This window comes from Fukomys damarensis, unplaced genomic scaffold (genome assembly GCF_012274545.1).
Source record: "Fukomys damarensis isolate Sample0158 unplaced genomic scaffold, DMR_v1.0_HiC HiC_scaffold_27, whole genome shotgun sequence".
NCBI classification, from domain to species: Eukaryota; Metazoa; Chordata; class Mammalia; order Rodentia; family Bathyergidae; genus Fukomys; species Fukomys damarensis.
This window is the reverse complement of record NW_022900939.1, coordinates 4,049,707-4,076,218: the sequence shown is the minus strand read 5'-3', so window position 1 is coordinate 4,076,218 and position 26,512 is coordinate 4,049,707. Positions and strand designations below refer to the sequence as shown.

At 38.6% G+C, this 26,512-nt stretch overlaps 2 protein-coding genes across 2 annotated transcripts; both read left to right on the top strand.

Annotated features, from left to right (window-relative positions):
• Positions 1–2,289: 2,289 nt before the first annotated feature.
• LOC104851167 (olfactory receptor 8J3) lies at positions 2,290–3,237 on the top strand. The gene has a single exon (XM_010608346.1). It carries the CDS (start codon positions 2,290–2,292, stop codon positions 3,235–3,237), a length of 948 nt encoding a protein of 315 aa, XP_010606648.1.
• Positions 3,238–12,098: 8,861 nt separating this feature from the next.
• Positions 12,099–13,046, top strand: LOC104851241 (olfactory receptor 8J3). Its single transcript, XM_010608415.1, has one exon. It carries the CDS (start codon positions 12,099–12,101, stop codon positions 13,044–13,046), a length of 948 nt encoding a protein of 315 aa, XP_010606717.1.
• The last annotated feature ends 13,466 nt before the right edge of the window (positions 13,047–26,512 follow it).

The window sequence follows — 26,512 nt, the reverse complement described above, 5'->3', positions numbered from 1 at the left end:
TCAGAAATCCCATAACAGCTGATCGAGTGATTTTATGTTTTTAAAAACTTCAGCACGTGCTCTGCTGTATCTTTTTCCAACTCCTATAAATCATTGTCTTCATAACTGCAAGAATAAAGGCTCAAACCTCAGAGGTGATCACAAGATTCATCCATCTTAACATGGTTTCCGTAGTTTAAAGGTCACCTCAATCGTTATTGCAAAAATATTGGGTGTATCTTCCACTTTTCTAGTTGCTCGTTGTTATTCTGTGACACTATTAAACTCTCACTTTCCATATATCTTAACCCTACGCTTTGAAAGCTAACTTCAGAGTTGCATTTCCCTCAGATCCCTGTGGTCTGGAATCTCTCACTCTTCTTGCTGTGGTTTAATGTGTAGTTGGCTCCTTCTCTTGCTTTAAGGTTTACCTCATATATCTCCCTCACAGAAAGGACCTTCCAAACAGCCCATGTGTGGTTACTCCATGCTGACCTGATGTATCCTCATGTTTAATTTCCTTACTACACTTAATACAACTCAGCATTATCTCAGTGCAATGTACTGTAACAGACTTGTGTCCTGTAAATGAAACAGAAGTTCCGTGAGGCACAGTAGATTTATTTGGACCTTGGATGTCATCAGGGACAGAGTGAAAATTCAGTAAATGTCTGATTGATAAAAATATAAGTAAATCAATGAAAGAAACCAAAGGGAAAGGATGATGTGTGTTGTCAGGAAGAAACACATTACATATTCCAAAATGCTGGTGGTTAATTTGGTCTTATTTCTCTAATTCATTCTATATTGTCATTTCATTTTCTTTCGTCCTGCATAAGACTGGTTTTGTACATTTTTTCCTGCACTGCTACGCTGTATTCATAGACTGAGTGAAAATGTCAACACACATAAGGTTTTGGTACTCGGATATTTATGATGAAACAATGTGGACTCTGGAAGTCAATCCACATAGATTACAGGAGGCATAAGGACCTGAGGTGCTCAGGACAATGACATCTATTAAGCATGGGCATGAAATAATCTAAAATAAACAACTTTAGGAGATTTCTGAATTATAGTAAAGTGTGATTATGTGTCAATATATATATATATATATATATTTAGAAATTACATCAGAAACTGCACAAAGTAAATATGTTTAATAGCCCTATATTAAAGAAAATATTTGACAATGTGACAACCCCAGTAGAATACCTAATGAATTAAAAATTGATATATAGTTTTAAATTTAAAAATTAAACTGCAATGGTCATAAATAATAATACCCTAATACAATAGGACATATATAGCTGAACCCAGCAATTTTACTGGGAAAAACAAAAAGAAATTAAATGAATGTGTAGGAGGGACTATTAGAAAGAATAATGTCAAGGAATTACAAAATTGGAAATATTTTCATTGATATAACATTTAAAGAATGAAAAGACAATCGGGGCATATAGAACCTATCTGCAGGCAGAACTCCATGTATTTTTCTCTCATTTAATTAAAAACAATTTAAGAACAAACCAATCAACAAGCATGAATGTTGAAATACAGAAGTGAAATATTCATGCATTGCAAATGGTGGAGCAAGACGGTGCCTGGAATTCTTGAGCAAAAGCATGAAGTCAATGAAAACTTTTCAAAGATAATACATAAGATCCTAATAAGATTACTGACATTTAGAAATGGGAAGAAGGGAGCTAAAGGGGTAGGGAAGGTGAGATGGGTAGGGGAAGGGTAAAAAGGGAAAAGAAAAAAATGTGAGATAATGAAAAGATGGAAATAAAGTGTTTGTAGATGGGGAGGGGAGGAGGGGGTGAAGGAAGGGCAGGGGTAAGGGGAAAAAATGAGAATCAAGACTTGGCATGTAGAGGTAGAAGATCCCAACAACGAATGTAACTGTACTGTATCCCTAAAATGTACCAATAAACTCAATTAAAGCTGAAAAAAAAAAAGATTAGGTAGGATGGCATGATTCCTCTAACCTGGCTGATATATACATTAGGAATTGCAATGAAAGCAAGCTAGCACTCCTAAAAATCAATGATAATTATGAAGTGAATCTTCACATCACATATTCTGCAATCTTGTACTTAAGTTTTTATACTTAATTCTGTTCCCCATTGCAATTTTAAGTATGACCCAAGAAATAGGACATTATAACTGGAAGGGATTAATGTATGATTCAAGAAAATCTCATCCAAGATTTGTCATGCCTTCTAAAAGAAGTACTAAATGTGACACCTTCAAGTTTAGAACCACTTATTCTTTCCTTCCCTAAACAGATGAAATTCTGAAACGTACATGGGCCCTGGAAACATGACCCAGGTCACTGAGTTCATCCTCTTAGGAATCTCAGACCGCCCTGAGCTGCAGGTCCCCCTCTTCCTTGTCTTCCTGGGCATCTATGTGGTGACTGTGGTGGGGAACCTGGGCATCATCACCCTCACCAGTGTGGACCCCCAACTGCAGACCCCCATGTACTTCTTCCTCCGACATCTGGCTGTCATCAACTTCAGCAACTCCACCATCATCGCCCCGAAAATGCTGAGCAACTTCTTAGCACAGAAGAAAACCATCTCCTACTATGCCTGTGCCACCCAGCTGGCTGGATTCCTGGTTTTCATTGTGGCCGAGGCCTTCATGCTGGCCGTGATGGCCTACGACCGCTACGTGGCCATCTGCAACCCCCTGCTCTACATGGTGGTGGTGTCTCGGTGGGTCTGCCTGCTGCTGGTGTCCCTCACCTACCTCTATGGCCTTTTCACGTCCATTGTGTTTACACTTTGTGTGTTCTCCCTGTCTTTTTGTTCTTCCAATATCATCAATCATTTTTACTGTGATATTACACCTCTCATCACATTATCCTGCTCTGATACTTATGTTACAGAAATACTGGTCTTTCTCTCTGCAGGGACAAATTTAATCTCTTCTGTGACTATAGTTGTAGTTTCCTATTTCAACATAGTCCTGTCTATTCTGAGGATGCAATCCTCAGAAGGGAGGAAGAAAGCCTTTTCTACATGTGGGTCGCATATGATGGCTGTCACAGTTTTCTACGGGACATTGCTGTTCATGTATTTACAGCCCGGGGCCAACCACTCCCTGGACACTGATAAAATGGCTTCTGTGTTTTACACCCTGGTGATCCCCATGCTGAACCCCATGATCTACAGCCTGCGCAACAAGGACGTGAAGGCTGCCTTAAAGAGCTTCGTGACAAAGCCATGCAAGACTTTCAAGCTGATGTAACTGTACATCTGTACAGATAAAGCAAGGCAATGTCATCATAACAAAAAGAGCCAGATGAAGATCTTTAAATCATACCATCATTTTAACAATAGTGCTCACGATTTGAAGAAGAATACTTTTAAAAATAAGCTGAGAATCTTGAATTGTGAACAGTAAAATAGAAATAAAGATGCAATTCACAATTTTGCCATGGAGTGGGATTCCCTTTCAGATATAAGCAAAGACATATAATATTTTAGAATTATTAAAGAAGTATGAGTAGAGAAAAGCCATAATAGACAAGACAGGTAAAGTTCATCTTTCTTTGTCTGTAACTTTCTCTTTTTTTTGTCCCTAGTAGAATTAAGTATAGTGGATCACTGCATTTTGAAAAATTGTACTTTCAGATGACTAAAATCTATTTTTCCATTTCAGTTACCAAACTCGAACTGTAATTTATAGTTAAAATTCCTTCAATTTAAAAAAAGTATTATTGGATTGTACAAATGAATACCACCACCAACTCTGTTCTATGAATAACAGGCATATTATCATTGAAGTTATTTTATTCCAATTAAAATTGTTTTATACCTTTTAATGAAATCCACTGAGGTCTACATTAGAAATATTTTATTCTTTAAAGTTTTACCTTTCCTTACTCAAAGGATCTTTACTCTTCCATGAGTGAAATCAATTTGCTCTTTTGTGATACTAGACATTTAATGGATGAGATTCATAAATTTCTTACATCATTACAGGAAATATTTAACTATCTTAATAAACACATTTTTTGGTTTTTGATCTTTCTTGATCAGTGAATTTACACTTAAGCCTATTTTACAAGTTTAATTGAATTGCAGTACTCATATTGCTTTTCAAATTATCATACGAGCACAAAAAGACCAAGACCATAAATTCATATTCAATGAATCGAAAGGAGCACTATAAATTAACTGTAAGAATTGAATCTATCAGTATCAAAGAATTCACTTGAAAAGATATTTAACTTGTTTCTGTATGTTCACCTTTTTATCCTGGGGTTCTGATGTTGAAAATTTCCTTCATCTACAGCAAATAAAATTTCAAGTACAACAATGGTAGTAGAAGGCAGGAAATTAGAAGCAAATAGCTTTGAAGTCATAAAAATATTACAATTCATACATACTTTCACTGTTGTCTTAATTCTTCAAAGCTTTTATTTTTCTATAAAAACTCACCTCTGGGATTACCATGAAGTTTGTGTTAAACATTTTTTTTCTTTTTATGTGTCACAATTGCTCCTTACTTGGATGTCTCAAAAGATTTTTTGAAATGAAAACTTTATATAACATTCTGTGGTAACGCTGAATTCTGACCCTCCCACTCTTAGATTATTTGTTTTACTTTTGTATTTTTTGTGTGTTTTTTCAGTACCAAAAGGTGCTTTTTTTTTTTTTACACACATTCAACTATAAAAGCCTAAGCTATTCGGCAACAAGTGAATAGTTTGTAGGCTGTTATGATTCCTTATTAAAACTCTGAGTGATTTACTGATGTGTTAGTTATCCCAGTCATTCCAGTGATCTCACACTATTCGAAATTTTGATATTTCCAAGAATAACCATGGAATTCATATTTGCTTTGTAAACAAACTTGAGAAGGGAGTTTATTCGAACTACACTCCAGTGCATTCTGGCTGTATGTAACCTCAGATCTCCCACATGTTGAAGAATCCACTCCATCGATACATGTGTGAATGACAGTGTCAGCTCTACTGATAAGTGACAGCAGCCAAACTCCTTCCAGAGATGAAAACTTCAGCAAATTGTGATCCATCCATGCAGCATAATGCTGTGAAGCAATAAACAGGAGTAAACTACCAGGAAAGTCGAATGAACAGCTAATGCGTATTGCGAAATGAGCAAAGGACATTATTCCTTGTAAATGACATTAGGTGATAGGAAAACTCTAGAGATGGGGAACAGATCAGTGTTTTTCTAAGCTTGGGCCACAAGGAGTAGAAGAAGGGTTCGGTGGGAGAAACACCTAAGAACTTTCCAGTAGTGAAGCATTCTGTCCTGATATTGCGAAACTGTTCCTGAGACACATGGTACTGTGATATTTTCAAATGCTCATAGTTTTAGAGGACAAACTGCAAACTTGAATGAATGCAAATGAAAATTAAAAATAAATAATTTAGGATATCAGAGGAAGCTCGACACAGTATCGAATATGACAAAACAATCTATAATATTAAAATGTAGGGGAAAAGATGAACAATGTGGATAAAATGATTGTTTTAGTGCCAATTAAGTGGCTATCCAAGTAATGACATAAGAATATTGGAAATCAAAGAGCAATAATTAAATTTAGCTCACTGGATATCCTTACAGAAAATGGAAGACTATTTTATAAACTTGATGAATATATTTACTTCATAATAAACTTCTATATTCAATGCAGACTGCTCTGTCAAGACCATCAGAAATCCTCAAACTTAGCTAGTGTACATACCACTACCATAATCATTGACTTGATGTCAAATTATGAATATCAATCATGATTGCCAAGTGTCTTATTTAAAAAATCAAGAACTTACAGCAATATCTCTGTTCACAAACACCTCTGTTTGCAAACAATTTGGTTTGCAAGCAAAGCTGTTTTGCAAAACTTTGTTTCTGTTCACAAACTCCACATCTGGTGACAAAAACAACCACAGCCATCTTTCCTACTCAAACACAAATGCAGGCATCCTTCCCCCAAACCATAAAACTAATTAAGTTTGTAAACCGAGGTACCACTGTAGTAATGAGAAAGACAAGTTAAGAACTGTACGATGAAGATATATCAGTAATAAAGAAAATGCCAAAAAAATAACATTTTCTTATAACTTTCCTCAATAAAAGGAACCAAGTTACTAGAAAATTACCAAACTGAAGCACAGGAAAAAAGAAAACAGAAATCAAAGATTAAGAATAAAAGCCATGTTGCATCAGTTTAAATTTTGATAGAGATGGAAGCAAAGACAAGGAATAACTCAGAAGCAATGTGTAAGAGACCATGACTGAGTTAAAAGCTATACTAATCCCACACTTAAGAAGAGGAATAAAAGACAAGTAGAAGAAATACAAAGAGACACAAGACAAACAAAGATCAAACAACAAAACATAGAAATTTAGGAGAAAATCATAAAATCTGGCATACAAAAATACACACTCATACACACCATATCGTGATGAACAGATAAAGGGAGTGATAATAAAAAGTGAAAAAAGAACATCATGATCGATTAATTATGCTCCACTAATTGTTCAGTATTCCAGAAGGGGAGAAAATATGAGGGAGCCCAGAAAAATTCTTGTTTTCTTTCTTAACATGAAAAGGTGGGGAGAGAGAGACAGAGACAGAGAGAAGGGGGGATTGACTCAAATTGCTGTGGTCAACAAGTCCTATTACTGCTGTGTCAGAGAGGGAGAATCTGGTGGCTCAATTCAGTCCAAGGTGGAAAGCCAGATATGAAAAGGACCTTATGACATGACCTCCACTCTAAAGCTGCAGACCTATCCATCAGGAGGGCTCTGGCACAAGTCTTGAGCCTGAAGAGCCAAGATCCTAGAGTCAAGAGGCTGAGAATTGTGCTGCCCATGCGAGCAAACTGGGAGCTAAAGTCCTGAGAACAGTAAGCAAGAGAAGAAAGGTGGTCCAGCCCAAAAAGAGAGAACAAACTTTTCGCTGCTCTGCCCTTCCATCTATAGGATGACACCACCAACACCGCTGTACAGATCCTCTTTATTCAGCCTGCTGACTCGAAGCCTATCTCCTCCGGAAGCACTCTCATAGACACACCTAGAAATACTGTGAAGATCTAAGGGTGCAAAGGAAATTTTGGCTCTCAGAATATTTGAAGTTTGAATGGTCAATATGACTTGTTGTGGTGGATTAAACTAATGGTCAACTTGTAACCCCCAGTGGAACTGAACCAGCGTGGTCTGGGCACAGAGGATCCACCTGAAGACTGTTACCAATAGCCATAAAAAGAAAACTGGAGGGGAAGAGGGGGCTGTTGATTTTCTAGGAGAAGCTTGCTGTGGATGGTTTTCCTGATGCAAACGAGGCTGTTCTCATTGGAGGAGGAGCTCAGGGCCTTGGTGTAGCTGGGAACGGCTACTGCTTTCATCAGGGCAGCTCTGAACTTTACCATGAGCATCACTTCCTGGCTCCGGTGTGGATCCCTCAGCCTGGTGGCACATATCCTGCATCTCATGAGCATAGATTTTTCTGGCTTCCAGCACTGGTCTTTGGGCCTTCCTGGTGCAGATCCTCAATACATGAAAACATGAGATGTTGCCGTGGGCTCTAGGCCATTGGCTGGATTCGAGAAGGACATTGCCCTGGACTTGTGTGGGAAACTGCTGGAATCCAGCCCTCAGTTGAATGTTTTGGGCTTCTAGTGTGAGGTTAATCTCTTATATGCTTGCATTTAACTCTTTGGGGAATTACCATTGAATAACCTTGTAAATTATGTGTTCTGTATTTAATGTATTCCCTCACCAGATCCTGCTGACTACAACACTTGGGAAATAGCTCTTCTTTTCAAAGTGTTGAGACATATAACTGTAACAATGCTGCTAGGTAAAATCCAAAACTGTGGCAGCTGTCTGATCTCAAATTTGATGGCAGAGGTGGTAGAAAGGAGATTCATTTAAATGCTTCAGGATTCAGGGCTTGCACTGTCATTTGTGCGACAATTTGTACCCAGCCTGAAATCTTTAAAATGCTATCCTTTGTATTTGTTTTAATCATCAATGCTCATTGATCATCCAAGGTAAAATTCCTGGAAGATAATCTTCCCCTGTTTGTGCCAGAAGCCTTCCTCACCTTATCACTTGCATACTCTTCACTGCAGTATGGAAAACCATTAAATAGTTTGGCTCCTGCTCATTTGAGACCTATACAAGATATATTTATGGCTCTTGGCTACCTTTGATTAAACGCTGGTCTTCCTAAGTTTTTGGGAAAATGTTGAAAAAATACACTAACTTTGGAAAATGAAAAAAAATCCTCCCATGAATCCTTTTCTTTCTCCAGCCTATGTTTCACCATGGTTTTTCTGTTATAGAGAATTATTCTGCTTCCTCAAAGGTATCTTATTCAATTCAAAATGCCATAGTAGCTGCCATATACTGGGCAGCTTCAGTGATAGAATTTGATTTTCCCATAATTCTGGAGTCAAAGACCACGGCCAAAATCTCTGACTCAGCCACTAGTTAGAGTTCTTTTATTATCTTTAGGTGACCTCAGTGTCACTGGATGATCCCAGGTTCTCTCCTTTTCTCTTTGAATAGAAAGAGCACAGTGGTGGTGGAGGAAGAAGGAGAAACTCACAGAGAAACAGGAGCTACAGAGAATGGGAGAGCACACTTTGGTCTTTGGTATTTTTTTTTAAATAAGGACTTTGATTTCACATGAGAGATTCATCTTCATGACATCATTGAACCATAATTTCAAAGTTGCTGTCTCCAAACCTCCAGCTATCATGGGGGAAGGCTTGATATATGGACTTTGGATTGGATATAATTAGGTCCGAGAAAGATGCATGCTTCCCCCAAAAGTACCAAAACCATGTTCTTCCTCTTTAGACACAGAGGAAAGAGCAAACAATAAATACAAAATTATGTCTTAAAGTACTCTGAAATAGCATCCTGGGGGCTGCATATTAAGTTCTTTAAAAATAGACTGTAAGGATTTTCACATGATAAATCTTATGTTTTCTCTTTCAAAGAAATTCAGACCAAGTCACTAAAGAACAACAATATAAACAATTTTTAAAAGAATGAGTAAAAAGCATTCCAAAGGAGCGACCACATCAATTATGCCATGAAAAAGCTAGAGTGTGATGTGTGATTCTGCAAAATCAGAGTTCAACATTAATTAATCTCTTGTTTCCCTGGGATCCCCATGCAGCTTTATGAAAATCTTGCTTGTGTCGTCATCCTAAGTAAGATATTTGGGACAAAGTCACTGACAGAACTCTATGGTTTGCTCTGCACCAAACCACTTGTGGAAGACATAAAAAGACCTTCAACCCAAGCAAGTTCATAGGATAGTTTTTAATTATCTGTGGTCCAATAAACATTTTAGAAATTGAACTCAAATAGCACACAGTAGACACTAGAATATATTATTTTAGGTGGCACTTTCTTAAAATAAAACTAGTGCATCAAATGTATAACATTTATTTGATGAAAAAAAATTTTGAAAACTCCTATCTATATACAATCTATAATACTATCTCCAAAGTCAGGTTCTTCATTGATTGGTCTGAAATCTACCTCAAGATGGCTATCGATTATCCAAAGGCAAGTCATGTCATCCAGGATGAGAACTGAGCACATCAAACCAAGCCATCTATGTTTGATATAAGAACATTTTAATGAACAATGGACATAAATATTGATATGTACTTCTGAAAAAGTAATATTTGATTTACCATTACCACATATTTGTAAGGAGTTCCACTATAAAGTAAGTGAAAAAGTAATCACTAAAATCTTTGGTCAAGAACCGGTCATGATTTTTTAAAAAATGAAAAAACAGATGACTGTCACTTGTGTGAGACCATATATATATTAATCATACATAAAATGTTTCTGTGACATGAACAAGAAAGTTGAGGACAAAGCTTAGGAATTACAAAGTGGAGAGACCTCGAGAGTGTGTGGTTGAATTCCTGGAAGAGGATCATGCTCAGGAACTGGTCCCCAGCAGCATCTTCCCAGGGGATGCAACAGAAAACGTGAGGATCCGGAGACACCTGGGCTTCTGCGTTCAGGTCTCCAGGTTTATAGAGCCCTCCGTGTAGCTGTGCAGATGCTGCCACTGAGAATCAAGTGGATTCCCCACTGGAGGTTTGTAGATGATATTTTATCCTATTCGCTATCAGAGCCTTTAAACACTGTGAACCATGTCTTAAAATGGGGGAAGTTATGATTAATGCATAATGAAATAAGTCAGTACATGCACTGACATTCATTTATACGATTTCTAACTGTTGATGTGAATACAGGTATCAAGTACAATGCAGCTATTTCTGGCTGCAGATAAGGTTTGTCAGTAGAGCCCTAGTATTAAATAATATCACTGCTGAAGCAGAGAACGACTTCATCAGTACGCCAACTGGTGTAGTAACTTTCTCATCATGATATTATCTAGACTGGAGATTCTATGCTTTCACCAATGTACTTTTGAAATGTAACTAGATACACAAGTACCTAAACTCGCAGTGACTCCCCTACTTAACATAACTGTAGATTGTGTCTTCCAGGGATAATTGTAAATTAGATCTGAGGACATTCTGGCAAATGCATTAAATAGATAATCTCTTACTTCAATAAACCCTGTATGTGACTATAAAATATATCTGCCCAGATATTATGAGAACATGTCTGAAGAAGGCCTTGGATGAGATATTTAAAAATGGCCTTGCACTTGAAGACAGACATTTGCCTAAGAGGGGCAGGACTTCCTGTTGAAGCCTCTATATCTGATTTGGTAAGATTAAAACTTTATGATATTTTCAAAGGAGGAATAAAAACCAGAAAGAAAATACATTTTCTTCCTTGCTCTTATTTCAACTGATGTAATCTAGAATGTTCAAAACTAAATTCATCTTCTTTGTATTCTCCCTTAAAATCAAACCTCTAAATTAAGAGGGTTTGTTCTTAGTGGAAAATGTGAGCACCGAGTTAAGAACAGTAAAATATTGGTTAGAGACAGGCAAATCCTGGAACAGATGTGAAAGTTCTTTCTCCTGATTAATACTGAAGTTACTCTGTCACCTGAAAGACTGACCACAGCAGTGTGCTCTAGAGAATAACAGTGTGTTCTCTAAATGTTTGATAAATACTTCATAAACACCCAAAGCATATATTGAAATATCACTTTTATGACTTCATCTTAGATGATATTCCGTAAAATTTAGAAAGGCCATGAACTCTGACTGAAGTGTGAAAATTCTCCTAGAAGTCTGTCTCTATTGATTTCTCCCTGTCCCTCATTCACATCTGGTTTACAATTCATTGTTTCATTTATCTTGCAGGGAGCAACTTGCCTCTGCTCCCAGTTGTCTCACCGAGCATCATCTCTCAATTTCTATAAAAAAAAAATGCAATGGTTTTGTGTGGTGATGTTGCAGGTATCCATGAAAATCACTGGATTTTGAAAGAGTTCACTTACTAAGGCATGGGTCAAAGACAAGGATAATTAAGACAATATAATGACCATTAGACACCATTTCGAATGAAGAAGATTTTGATAATCAAGCCTAGATAATATCGGAAAATGGTGGTTTGTGAGAACTGCAGTTAAAGATATCTTGACTGTAGTAAACAGAAACAAATCTGTGATGTTACGGGTCCATCCTTTTCTCCCAAAAAGCCCTGATCACAATTCTCTAAAAGACATGCACAGCCCTCCATGGTGTATCCTTATCTAAACCTGAAAGCCTTCCATGGGGCAGAGCAAATGACCTTGCAAGTCCAGTCCTAATTTTAATCTCCACACCAGGGCTGCCAGAAAGTCTGCAAGTTCTTGAAGATCCAGGAACATAAATACTCTTTAGATAATCACATTTGTGGCCCAGACTCTCTTTCTATATCCTCAAACTCTCATAAAAATCCTGATCTCACACCATATTTATGTGATTGCTCCTTTGGAAATGCACCCACTTCCTCCCTTGACAGGTACCTTGATTTAAACCAACTCCTGTCTTTTCATTAAAAAAAAAAAAAAAAAAATCTTATCCAAAAATTGCCTTGTCCTCTAAAGGAAAGACCAAAAAGTCACACATTAGTTTGTAATGACTATTTTCTTTTTCCTTAAACAGATGAATTTCCAGTGCCTGCATGGCCCCTGGAAACATGACCCAGGTCACTGAGTTCATCCTCACAGGGGTCTCAGACTGCCCCGAGCTTCAGGTCCCCCTTTTCTTCATCTTTCTGGACATCTATGTAGTGACCGCAGTGGGTAACCTGGGCATCATCACCCTCACCAGTGTGGACCCCCGACTGCAGACCCCCATGTACTTCTTCCTCCGACATCTGGCTGTCATCAACTTTGGCAACTCCACCGTCATCGCCCCGAAAATGCTGAGCAACTTCTTAGCACAGAAGAAAACCATCTCCTACTACGCCTGCGCCACCCAGCTGGGGGGCTTCCTGGTTTTCATTGTAGCTGAGATCTTCATGCTGGCCGTGATGGCCTACGACCGCTACGTGGCCATCTGCAACCCCCTGCTCTACATGGTGGTGGTGTCTCGGCGGGTCTGCCTGCTGCTGGTGTCCCTCACCTATCTCTATGGCCTTTTCACAGCTGTCCTGGTTTCTTCTTGTGTATTTTCTGTGTCTTACTGCTCTTCCAATGTCATCAACCACTTCTACTGTGACAATGTTCCTCTTTTAGCATTGTCCTGCTCTGGTACTGACTTTCCACAAACTGTCGTCTTTATATCTGCAGCAACAAATTTGTTTTTTTCCATGACTATAGTTCTACTATCCTATTTCAACATCGTCCTGTCTATTCTGAGGATGCCATCCTCAGAAGGGAGGAAGAAAGCCTTTTCTACTTGTGGGTCGCATATGATGGCTGTCACAGTTTTCTACGGGACATTGCTGTTCATGTATTTGCAGCCCGGGACCAACCACTCCCTGGACACTGATAAAATGGCTTCTGTGTTTTACACCCTGGTGATCCCTATGCTGAACCCCATGATCTACAGCCTGCGCAACAAGGACGTGAAGGCTGCCTTAAAGAGCTTCGTTACCAACCCCTGCCATTCCTGTAAGCCAATGTAATTTTACATTTGTACAGATAAAGACAGTTGAGTAGCATTTTCTATGAATTATAAATTAATATAATATAAATATTATATAAATAAAGTTATATTAAATAAATATAAGAAAAGTCATACAGCTGTCTTATATGTATAATGACATTCAAACTTGAAGAGCAAGGATTTGGGAAGAGATAAATTATGAAAATAGACTGAAGTTCTTTGTGTTGTGAAGGGTGAAACAGAAAAAAATGCTAATCAGACTTTCTCCTGGAATGTTCCAGGAAGCAGCCAGAAAGAAAAGTATCCAGGAGCAAGGGAAGACATACATTATAAACATCTTTAAATAAATTTAAATGGAAAAAATGATACAGTCTTTTTGTAGTTTATGGCTCTCTTTTCGGCTCCTTCCTGGGTGTAGTTGAGGGTAGTGTATCACTGCACCTGTAAATCTTGATAAGTGAGTGAAATCCTCTTCCAGTTAAATTACCAAAATTCAACTGAAATTATCTGTAAAAGAAAACTCCATAACTCTTTTTTAAAACATTGCTTGAACAAACAAAAGTTACAACCACTGCATTTATATTTTGAAAGTTAAGTGTTATTAAACCTTTGAAGGTCACAGGTGTACCGTTCCCCTTCCGATTGTCTACAAACTCGAAAGGACAAAGATAATTATTGTAATATTGCCAGTGTTACAGTTATCAGACTTTTTAAATGTAAGATACAAAATATCAATAAAGAAGATACGCTCATTCTTTAAAAGTTTGACTTTGTTCTTAAAGTATCAAGCTTCTTTAACGTGAAAAATAATTTTTCCATTTTGAGATACTATCAGTCACTTAATGATTCATATTAATGGCAGTTCCTTATATCCTTAGAGGAACTACTGAACTATTTTTATGAATTTTTTGTTGTTGTTTCTGAGGGTTCTTGATCAGTGAATTTACACCTAGGTCAATTTTGCCATTTTAAAACTGAGAGTTGGGCAGACTATATTGTAATTGTCACATAAGGCTGAGTATAGTCAGTAAATAAATTTACATTTCAATAACTTTTTGGCATATGTTGACACGGAATCTTAAAAATAGTCATGGCAAATATCAAAGAATAACCTCTATGCATAGACTGATTTCACTTAGTGTAAGAGCCTGACTGAACCAGAGCAACTCCGTGTTGACCAGCAAATGACCTAGAGACTGTCGCTCCCCCCATCCCTTATAGGATAACTAATGATTAATTGTGAATTGTTAGGTAATTGTTTTGAAGTAGCTGGAAGGCTGGGTGGAGACTATAGTGAACACAGAGACCCAACATGGATTGCGCCACTCCTTGCATGCCTGTAGTCTGAATGTTCTGAACATTATAATTTAAGTTGTAAATGGAACAGCGGATGAGCAATCTGCTAATCATAAGTACATGACGGTCAAGTATGTGCCTGATAACCACTAGGTCAGAACGACCGCTTCTTTCCGTAAGTTTTATATGTAAACCCCCCTGCAGCCCTATATAAAGTGGCCTCTGTTTCTGAGCTAGTCGCCTCTCTGAGCCACTTGGCTTGGGGAGTGCCGTCTGGCCAGACTAATAAAGGTCTATTAGCCAACTTGCCTGGTGTGTTCCTTCCTGGGTGACTCTCTCTATCGGACAAGCTCCTGGAGCCTCGCTGAGCTACTGAGCCCAGCATCGTGAAGGCCTCTTGGCTGTTCACGCTCCAGGAGTAAAAGTGAGACTCAAGTATTACATTAGAAAGAGTTTTGGCACTGCAGAGTCCCTTCAAGTATAGCGAATAAATCTTCAGGCATAACAACTGAGATGCAATGAGCAAGTGTAACCCTTCCATATAGAGTCCTAGGAAAGTTGCAGTCGGTATAACTAACTTCAGACTTCTCTTAATTCTTTGAGGTTTGTGTCTGGAAAGAGCGACTTCTGGGCTTCTCAGATTGTTTCTGTCAAGTATTTTTTCCTTGTTTGTGGGTCACAGTTTTCTTTTTCCTCAAACATCTGAAATAATTTAAAGGGACTCTGTCAAGTATTTTTTCCTTGTTTGTGGGTCACAATTTTCTTTTTCCTCAAACATCTGAAATAATTTAAAGGGACACTGTGTGTTATTAAGTGCAACACTGAACTCTGAATGCATCTACACTGCCCAAACTTGCACAGTTTTGTGTGTCTGCAGGGTCAGGAGCAGAAGGTTATGCTGAGCACCACATGATCTAAAAGCCTACGCTGTTTCTGTACACAGTGGCTAGTTGTCTAGGGTTCTTCATTTAAGTCCCGGGTGGCCTACTTGTCTGTGGATGACCTCAAATATCATTATCATCCCAGATGACTTACAGCTTTGACCTTTACAGGAAGAGCCACTCAAGTCATTTTCTGTTCAAAACAGAATTTTTTAAATTCACATTCAAATCAATTCAGGCTGTATCTTATATCCAAGCTACAGGTTCTCATGCTGCACCTTACCAGTCACTCTTCTAGATGTTTACCCAGTTGATTCGGTTGATGCTACATAAAACCAGACAAGGGATGTGTATATCAACTCTATCGATAACTAACAAACACTGAAAGCATCCGGGTTCCTTCAACAGATGAGAAGATCAACGAATTGTGATGATATATCCTTACAATGGATTATTATTCAGCAATAAGAGTCTAGGAAGTATCGACCAGTGCAAAGGAGCAGATGAACCTCCATGCATATTGTGCAGTGAATGAAGCAAGGCTTTGTAAAAACATTGCTCCGATTTTATAACATTGTCTGAAAGGAAAATACTGTTAAATCACTCTATAATTAAGTCCTTACTTTTAGAAAGAAAATTTGAATGATACACTATTTCACTGGGTGTGATTGAAATATATAGAATATATAGTGAGGTTTTAAAAATTATCACACAAGACACATTACTGTTAACCGCTCTCAAAATACTACCACTCAATTCAAATGAGCGTATCCCGTTGTCCTTTTCACTTTCTGAAGCAATTCTGCAGGGGCTCTTTCATGAGTATCTTTATAAGGTGATTGTATGCTGCTGCCAGATACCATCCACAAGAAAGGCAGCCCATAGAAGTACTGTGGTATCCCGTCCAATCCCTGGGAATATAAGTGTCTCACGGTGTTTGTGTCAAATGCTTGTTCTCACTATGTGTAAATTGAGATTCTTTTTCTCTTGCCAGTTGAATCCTTCAAAAGATATATGTGGTGATCTATTTAATGCTTATTTAAGAGCTTGCCTCCTTGCATTGATAGAAACACACACACCATTATTTTTGCAAAAAAAAATAATTCCACATTCCCCTTCCTTTCCCACCCATTAAAGCTTGTTCTGCTCCCCCGGCCCCCAACAGAAACCGCTCACTTATCCAGCTCAGGCTGCTGTACAAAATGTCATGGCCCAGGCAGCTGAAAGGGTACAGATCGATTTCTCCACTGTACTGGAAGTCAGATGTCCAAGACGAAGCTTCTGTGCAATTTGGTTACAAGTAGGTTCAGGTTGGAGGCAGGAGCCACCCCGAATCCTCAGATGACCCCTGCGTGGCAAGGACGAAGAACAGGGGGGATGAGGAGGAGAAAGAGACAGCAGGGTTTCTTCTTGCGAGGGCACTGACGCCATCATGGCCCCAGTCTCACCCTCTCGTCCTTTCCATTTCCTCCCAAAGACTCCTTCTCCAAAGCCGTCAGGTAGGGCTTGAGGCTCCCGTATAGTAACTGGGGCCTGAGGGGTCCGGTCCAGTCCCGCCAGGTTCGTGCCTCACTAGGAAATATTGAAATCATGTTCTTCCTTCACTGTGGCCACAGATTCCTTCAGAAAACAGTCTAGAAGTGGACTCAGTTGACCAGTTAACTAAGGTAATTAAGTTACAAGAGTGTAAAGAAGACAGTGCATATTTCATTGGCATTTCAAAGAGTAAACCGAAGGGAGTGCATTTTTTCCTTAAAATATGTGGGCATGAGTTCTTAACACCTGGATATTAAGTTCTGGGAAAACATATCATAAAAATTTTCACAAGATGAATTTTAATCTTTCATCAGTCGATACAAGTCGTGCCACAAAGCAACTCTTGAATAAATAAGAGTAAAAAAATAACATTCCAAAACGGAGACTATGAGAACAATACTACTATGCTATACCCCACGTTGGAGAGCCCTGGTTCCTGAAAAACAGAAAGGAACCGTAATTGATCTCTAGCCTGCCTTGGGAATAGGCTGTAATTTTAGCAATAATCCTCCTTGCATCGTGTTCCTAAGCCAGATCCTTCGGGACAACATCACCAACAAAACCTTCCCCTTTCTTGTTGTCCAAACCCACTAGCAGAAGAGGTACCAACACCCATTAATACAAGTAAGTTCCAAGAGTATATTTCAAAATTGGGGTTAAACAAAGCATTTTGTGTTGGAAGCATTTAGAATAGTCTGTAGAATAATACATGTTATGTAGTACTTTCTGGAATAAAGCTAAATAAGATTTCCTTTCATTTTCTTTCAGTTATGCATTGTCATATAAAGATTTGAAAAACTATTTGAAAATTTCCAGAGAAAGTTCTCTGAAACTCCTTGGAAAAATCAAACACTTAATTGACTGGACAGAACAAAATCTATGACAAGACTGTCCTCACTCTTGCAAAAGCTAGATGTTGTCTCTAGGATAAAAAGCATATCAAAACCAAATCCTGACTATCCCACTTAATATATTTGATATAAGAGCAGTAGTTAGAAACAGTGGGCATAATTTCTTGTAAAAATTCATTGTGAATTTTCCATTATCAAATATTGGGAAGGTTCTGAACCAGGAAATAAGTGAAAAAGTCATAATTTCCATGCATGCAGTCTATAATCTAGCAAGAGAAAAATATGGAAGCAAGGGACTGCTGCACATGTGATGTGATATCTAAGTGAGTTATGCAGAAAATATTCACAAAATGAGAACCAAGACCTGTCATGTAAAGGTACAAAATCCCAATAATGAATGTCCTGTATACCTAAATACCTAAAATGTACCAATAAACTCAATGAGAAAAAAAAACCACACAGGTGAAAGTTGCAACAACGTGACATGGGAATTAAGAATCAGATAAGGCCTGCAGGATAAACAGAAGTTTTCCTTCCAAGTCTCTATTCACCATTCACCTGGCAGAGATGAATGTAAGGAAAAGCACATACAAAAGCAGGGAAGCCAACTGGGGATTTAAGTCAGTACTAGAGGGCTTGCCTAGCACTGTGAGACCCTAGGTTCCATCCCCAGTGGGAATCAAATGAACAGATAGTTCATGGAGATAGTAGGTTGACAGATGATAGGTAGATAGATAGGTAGATAGGTTCAGAACCTTCCCAATATTTGATAATGGAAAATTCACAATGAATTTTTACAAGAAATTATGCCCACTGTTTCTAACTACTGCTCTTATATCGAATATATTAAGTGGGATAGTCAGGATTTGGTTTTGATATGCTTTTTATCCTAGAGACAACATCTAGCTTTTGCAAGAGTGAGGACAGTCTTGTCATAGATTTTGTTCTGTCCAGTCAATTAAGTGTTTGATTTTCCAAGGAGTTTCAGAGAACTTTCTCTGGAAATTTTCAAATAGTTTTTCAAATCTTTATATGACAATGCATATCTATCTACCCCCATTCAAGGTGCTTGACAGGAACCTCAGCTCCCAGGGACGGGGTGGGGCTGGGACTGGTCCAAGCTGCTGGGGGAAGACACATAGGTCACTCCTCCCTCCACTCATGGAAGTCTCAGGTCGCGGCCAGGACAATCTTCAGTTCCCCGGGGGGTGGAAGGGGAGCTGCTGGGAGGGATGAGATTGAACTGGTTGGAGGGGAGAGAGAAGAGAGCAGGAGCATTAGAACCCAAGCAGCTGTCCCTTCACCAATGCGTCCGGGGGTTGCGGGCTAAGTGGGAAGGAGTGGCCTCCTCGAGGTGTCTCCTGGGGCTGTCAGAGCACAGGTCAATCGCCGTTTCCCAGTAAGCCAGAGCCCTCACTCGTGTGCCCAGCACAGCCCCCCGCACCCAGCCTGGCCCTGTCTGCTGCGCTGACCTTACCTCGGCTAAGTCAGGAGACAGTCGGGGTCACTGAGAGCTGGGGAGGCAGTGGGGAGGGGGGCTGCTGGATCACATGGATGTGAATCATGAAAATACACACTGCAGTATTGCAAAGCCATATCCTAATTACCCTGGAATAGTGCTAAATTTTGAATGTAAAACATAATGGCATATACTGTGAAAGACTGTTTGAAATATATTTCTAAAAATAAGGCAGCAGTAGATCTACTTTTGAGAAAAAATAGAACTGCCAAAGAGTGCAGCCTTCTCCAGCATCTCCAGACTTGGACACAAAATGAGAATGAAATTGGCCTGTGAACACAGCCACGGGCCAGCGAACACTGCGAGCCCACAGTTGTGGTCCCCGCACAGTGGGGTTCCATTTCCAATCCGCCTGGTGACAGGCACTTCTGGCTGTGCATGTGCTCTCCGTGGGGTGTTTGCTCTGTGAGGTCTCTCTCAGTGATGTGTGCTTCCTCAGAATTCATCCTGGTTTTTAAGCACCTCCTGACTGTATTTCTTTTTCTTTAATTTCTAAGACTTTTATTACACATTGTCCTTCTTCCCCCTCAAATACTCCCCTCCACCTTGAATGCGTGAAGTCATCATTGTCCTTCTCTGAGGCAGCTCTGAAAATCCTCTTTCTCTGCCCCCCATTGTTTATTGGTGCATTTAAAGGAAACAGTACAGTTACATTCATCACTGGGATCTTGTACATCTGCATGATGTGTCTTGGTTCTTATTTTTCCCCATATTCCAAAAGAAGACCCCCATTTTTTGAGAAGTGCAATTAGATTCATAAAACTGAGATGACTTACATCTCCTGTAATGACGAGCAACAGCACTGACCAGTCTTTTCCTCGATAGAGAATGATAGACACAGACAAACATACAAGCTCAAAATTTATTTTTAAAACCCTGTTCATGCTCTAAGAACATCTGACTTCTGATTTATTTTATTCTTATGCTTTGTGGTATAGCAAAATACACAAAACTATAGGTTTTTTTTTCCATTAGCTGAGATTATGTTGGAAGACTTAAAATTTGATAAGTTTGCTTTATCTTCAACTTATGACATGTTGCATGCAAAACTTTATAACCATCTGCTCTACTAAATGTAGTCTGTGTTTCTCCTGCTGAATGACCTCTAAATTGAACTAGTGGAAGTATCTTGCTCTCCAGCTCATCCCATTAGCATGGCCCACTCTGTCATCAATAAATTTGAAAAGTTATTGCATTTACTTCTGTGTACATGGAACTTTTAACGTATCAATGGAGAGTTTTGTACAGTTTTTAAATATTTTTACTGATCACAAACGTATTTATACTACACCTGAGACAGAAATAACTTCCTTTATTGCAACAATATTAAGAAAGTACAATTTATAGGAATAGGAAACTGAAGAACTAACTGAATTTTTGACGTGCTAAAGTTTGTTTATTGTTTATTCTGGATGTTCTTTCTCATAGATGTAACTGGTGGATACGGCTCAATGGAACAGGCTAGCAAGCCTGAGGCCCTGGCATCAGCCCCGGTGCAAAGAATAAAAGAAAAAAAGAAGGAACAGAGGGGGGGGAGGGAAAGAGGAAGCAAGGGAGCAAGAGACGGGGGAGAAAGAGGGAAGAGAGGCAGGAAGGGAAGGAGGGAGAGAGGGAAAGAAACCAGATACAAAGACATGTGCCAACCCACATGGAAATATTTCATCAACCCTTTATGAAGGAGCATATCTCTATGTTATATTTCAGCCTTCGAGTGAAGAAAGTCTGAGTAATTTAACTCAGGGGCACAATTCCCAATCTTTGGCATTGCCACTAGGAAAGCCCTAGACTCATGCATCTTAATGCTGTGGCACATTGAGTCTCTACGGTAAAATTTTGTTATCATGGTGATGAATATTTTAATGTAACTTTAGGAGAAAATAACCATTGGATGTAGGATGACTGTTTGGTATGTTAGACTGGGAAAAAGTTAGATGGGAAAAAGTCTGTCCATGTACAGAACTAGGACGGATGATTCATCTGACTCAGCATTTTCTTACTATCTACTAAGTACTCAGCTGGGTGCCAGGGGATGAAAAGGACTCCCGTACCCCACTGCACAAAGATAATCATGTTTGTTATTTTGCTTGAATGTTAAATGATACTTGGTTTTCAGACACATATCTCTCTACATTGAATGTATCTAGGAATGTAATACATTTATAAATATAGTTTTACACACAGGTACACCACTCCCACATTTATTTACTTTTAATAACAATGTAGTATAAAAATCGGTTGATCCAGGTATTAAGTACAAGGAAAGGTGATTCTTTACATCAGAATAGTAAAGAAAGAAAATACCTGTGTTAATAAGATTTTTCAAAAATAGTGCATCTTAGCAGGACTTCTGTATTTATACCCACTTGTCTAGAGATGATGGCATCATGTTAGATATACATTAATATTAACATCCTAATTATGGAAAAAGTCTAAAACAATAGGTAAAAATGAGAGGATATTTCCACTTTAAATGATACCATAATGAAATAAAATTAAATAATGAATATAAAATAAAAATCATTCAAATGTATGTGCTAATATCAGAATGGCAATGTACGTGCTTTTAAGTAAATGGTAATGTCAGAATCTGTGCAAACTGAAGAAAATCTATTGGAGAATAAATGTTGGTTTATTTTAATTAAAGTAGTTTTAGAGTCTTGATATTCATTGTATTTGATCAGATAAGTTTATATTTTACAGATGCAGATGAATACACTTGTAGCTGTTATTTAGGCCTACAGTGATTGAATACAGAGGGGATTCGGAGAACAATAATGAGGTACAGGGCTCCTGAGTCAAAGCGCAGGTTCAAATTCTCCCTGGCTCCGCTTACTTCCGGTATTTCACCTTTCTGAGACTTCTCCTCCCCATTTGTAAAATGGGCATAATAAGAAACGAAGCAAACAAATACCTACAGGGCCCATTCATGGGTCTCTCAGAAGTGCATCCATTTTCAGGGTCTGCAGTACTAAGACAGTTATAAATATGGGGTGGAAAGGGATGAACGCAGAGTAAAGGTACCGAGTACCGTGCGGTTGTCGGAATGCCCATAGTGTGTACAAGGCTCAGGTGTACCGAAAGGAGAGCGAGTTCAGTAAATCAGGTTCATTTTCATTTATATTATTAAGGTCAACATTTTCAGTAAAGCTAGAGCTTTAAATTTAGAAGGTTAATGTTAAATTTCTAAAACTGCACAGAGCTTTTGAATACAGACCAACCCACTCAGCACCAGTTCCTATCCTACAAGTCTTAGTTTTATAAGTACAATCTAGGTGGCAATAAACATGTTTTCTGCAAAATGCCTCCTTTGACCGTCATCTATCATTAGACTCTAAGCGTGCTAGTCATTGTTAATACCAAATCACCACTTTGGTAATAACAAAGAAACTGCTTCTCAAATTGTTAAGGTTAAAAAATTACAGAAATATTAAACCTGACCACGTTTTCCCTGTTTCCCAGATGTCCTGAGGACGCATGGCTCAGAGAAACTGCACACAGGCATTCAGGATTTGGTTTTGATATGCTTTTTATCCTAGAGACAACATCTAGCTTTTGCAAGAGTGAGGACAGTCTTGTCATAGATTTTGTTCTGTCCAGTCAATTAAGTGTTTGATTTTCCAAGGAGTTTCAGAGAACTTTCTCTGGAAATTTTCAAATAGTTTTTCAAATCTTTATATGACAATGCATATCTATCTACCCCCATTCAAGGTGCTTGACAGGAACCTCAGCTCCCAGGGACGGGGTGGGGCTGGGACTGGTCCAAGCTGCTGGGGGAAGACACATAGGTCACTCCTCCCTCCACTCATGGAAGTCTCAGGTCGCGGCCAGGACAATCTTCAGTTCCCCGGGGGGTGGAAGGGGAGCTGCTGGGAGGGATGAGATTGAACTCGGCTAAGTCAGGAGACAGTCGGGGTCACTGAGAGCTGGGGAGGCAGTGGGGAGGGGGGCTGCTGGATCACATGGATGTGAATCATGAAAATACACACTGCAGTATTGCAAAGCCATATCCTAATTACCCTGGAATAGTGCTAAATTTTGAATGTAAAACATAATGGCATATACTGTGAAAGACTGTTTGAAATATATTTCTAAAAATAAGGCAGCAGTAGATCTACTTTTGAGAAAAAATAGAACTGCCAAAGAGTGCAGCCTTCTCCAGCATCTCCAGACTTGGACACAAAATGAGAATGAAATTGGCCTGTGAACACAGCCACGGGCCAGCGAACACTGCGAGCCCACAGTTGTGGTCCCCGCACAGTGGGGTTCCATTTCCAATCCGCCTGGTGACAGGCACTTCTGGCTGTGCATGTGCTCTCCGTGGGGTGTTTGCTCTGTGAGGTCTCTCTCAGTGATGTGTGCTTCCTCAGAATTCATCCTGGTTTTTAAGCACCTCCTGACTGTATTTCTTTTTCTTTAATTTCTAAGACTTTTATTACACATTGTCCTTCTTCCCCCTCAAATACTCCCCTCCACCTTGAATGCGTGAAGTCATCATTGTCCTTCTCTGAGGCAGCTCTGAAAATCCTCTTTCTCTGCCCCCCATTGTTTATTGGTGCATTTAAAGGAAACAGTACAGTTACATTCATCACTGGGATCTTGTACATCTGCATGATGTGTCTTGGTTCTTATTTTTCCCCATATTCCAAAAGAAGACCCCCATTTTTTGAGAAGTGCAATTAGATTCATAAAACTGAGATGACTTACATCTCCTGTAATGACGAGCAACAGCACTGACCAGTCTTTTCCTCGATAGAGAATGATAGACACAGACAAACATACAAGCTCAAAATTTATTTTTAAAACCCTGTTCATGCTCTAAGAACATCTGACTTCTGATTTATTTTATTCTTATGCTTTGTGGTATAGCAAAATACACAAAACTATAGGTTTTTTTTTCCATTAGCTGAGATTATGTTGGAAGACTTAAAATTTGATAAGTTTGCTTTATCTTCAACTTATGACATGTTGCATGCAAAACTTTATAACCATCTGCTCTACTAAATGTAGTCTGTGTTTCTCCTGCTGAATGACCTCTAAATTGAACTAGTGGAAGTATCTTGCTCTCCAGCTCATCCCATTAGCATGGCCCACTCTGTCATCAATAAATTTGAAAAGTTATTGCATTTACTTCTGTGTACATGGAACTTTTAACGTATCAATGGAGAGTTTTGTACAGTTTTTAAATATTTTTACTGATCACAAACGTATTTATACTACACCTGAGACAGAAATAACTTCCTTTATTGCAACAATATTAAGAAAGTACAATTTATAGGAATAGGAAACTGAAGAACTAACTGAATTTTTGACGTGCTAAAGTTTGTTTATTGTTTATTCTGGATGTTCTTTCTCATAGATGTAACTGGTGGATACGGCTCAATGGAACAGGCTAGCAAGCCTGAGGCCCTGGCATCAGCCCCGGTGCAAAGAATAAAAGAAAAAAAGAAGGAACAGAGGGGGGGGAGGGAAAGAGGAAGCAAGGGAGCAAGAGACGGGGGAGAAAGAGGGAAGAGAGGCAGGAAGGGAAGGAGGGAGAGAGGGAAAGAAACCAGATACAAAGACATGTGCCAACCCACATGGAAATATTTCATCAACCCTTTATGAAGGAGCATATCTCTATGTTATATTTCAGCCTTCGAGTGAAGAAAGTCTGAGTAATTTAACTCAGGGGCACAATTCCCAATCTTTGGCATTGCCACTAGGAAAGCCCTAGACTCATGCATCTTAATGCTGTGGCACATTGAGTCTCTACGGTAAAATTTTGTTATCATGGTGATGAATATTTTAATGTAACTTTAGGAGAAAATAACCATTGGATGTAGGATGACTGTTTGGTATGTTAGACTGGGAAAAAGTTAGATGGGAAAAAGTCTGTCCATGTACAGAACTAGGACGGATGATTCATCTGACTCAGCATTTTCTTACTATCTACTAAGTACTCAGCTGGGTGCCAGGGGATGAAAAGGACTCCCGTACCCCACTGCACAAAGATAATCATGTTTGTTATTTTGCTTGAATGTTAAATGATACTTGGTTTTCAGACACATATCTCTCTACATTGAATGTATCTAGGAATGTAATACATTTATAAATATAGTTTTACACACAGGTACACCACTCCCACATTTATTTACTTTTAATAACAATGTAGTATAAAAATCGGTTGATCCAGGTATTAAGTACAAGGAAAGGTGATTCTTTACATCAGAATAGTAAAGAAAGAAAATACCTGTGTTAATAAGATTTTTCAAAAATAGTGCATCTTAGCAGGACTTCTGTATTTATACCCACTTGTCTAGAGATGATGGCATCATGTTAGATATACATTAATATTAACATCCTAATTATGGAAAAAGTCTAAAACAATAGGTAAAAATGAGAGGATATTTCCACTTTAAATGATACCATAATGAAATAAAATTAAATAATGAATATAAAATAAAAATCATTCAAATGTATGTGCTAATATCAGAATGGCAATGTACGTGCTTTTAAGTAAATGGTAATGTCAGAATCTGTGCAAACTGAAGAAAATCTATTGGAGAATAAATGTTGGTTTATTTTAATTAAAGTAGTTTTAGAGTCTTGATATTCATTGTATTTGATCAGATAAGTTTATATTTTACAGATGCAGATGAATACACTTGTAGCTGTTATTTAGGCCTACAGTGATTGAATACAGAGGGGATTCGGAGAACAATAATGAGGTACAGGGCTCCTGAGTCAAAGCGCAGGTTCAAATTCTCCCTGGCTCCGCTTACTTCCGGTATTTCACCTTTCTGAGACTTCTCCTCCCCATTTGTAAAATGGGCATAATAAGAAACGAAGCAAACAAATACCTACAGGGCCCATTCATGGGTCTCTCAGAAGTGCATCCATTTTCAGGGTCTGCAGTACTAAGACAGTTATAAATATGGGGTGGAAAGGGATGAACGCAGAGTAAAGGTACCGAGTACCGTGCGGTTGTCGGAATGCCCATAGTGTGTACAAGGCTCAGGTGTACCGAAAGGAGAGCGAGTTCAGTAAATCAGGTTCATTTTCATTTATATTATTAAGGTCAACATTTTCAGTAAAGCTAGAGCTTTAAATTTAGAAGGTTAATGTTAAATTTCTAAAACTGCACAGAGCTTTTGAATACAGACCAACCCACTCAGCACCAGTTCCTATCCTACAAGTCTTAGTTTTATAAGTACAATCTAGGTGGCAATAAACATGTTTTCTGCAAAATGCCTCCTTTGACCGTCATCTATCATTAGACTCTAAGCGTGCTAGTCATTGTTAATACCAAATCACCACTTTGGTAATAACAAAGAAACTGCTTCTCAAATTGTTAAGGTTAAAAAATTACAGAAATATTAAACCTGACCACGTTTTCCCTGTTTCCCAGATGTCCTGAGGACGC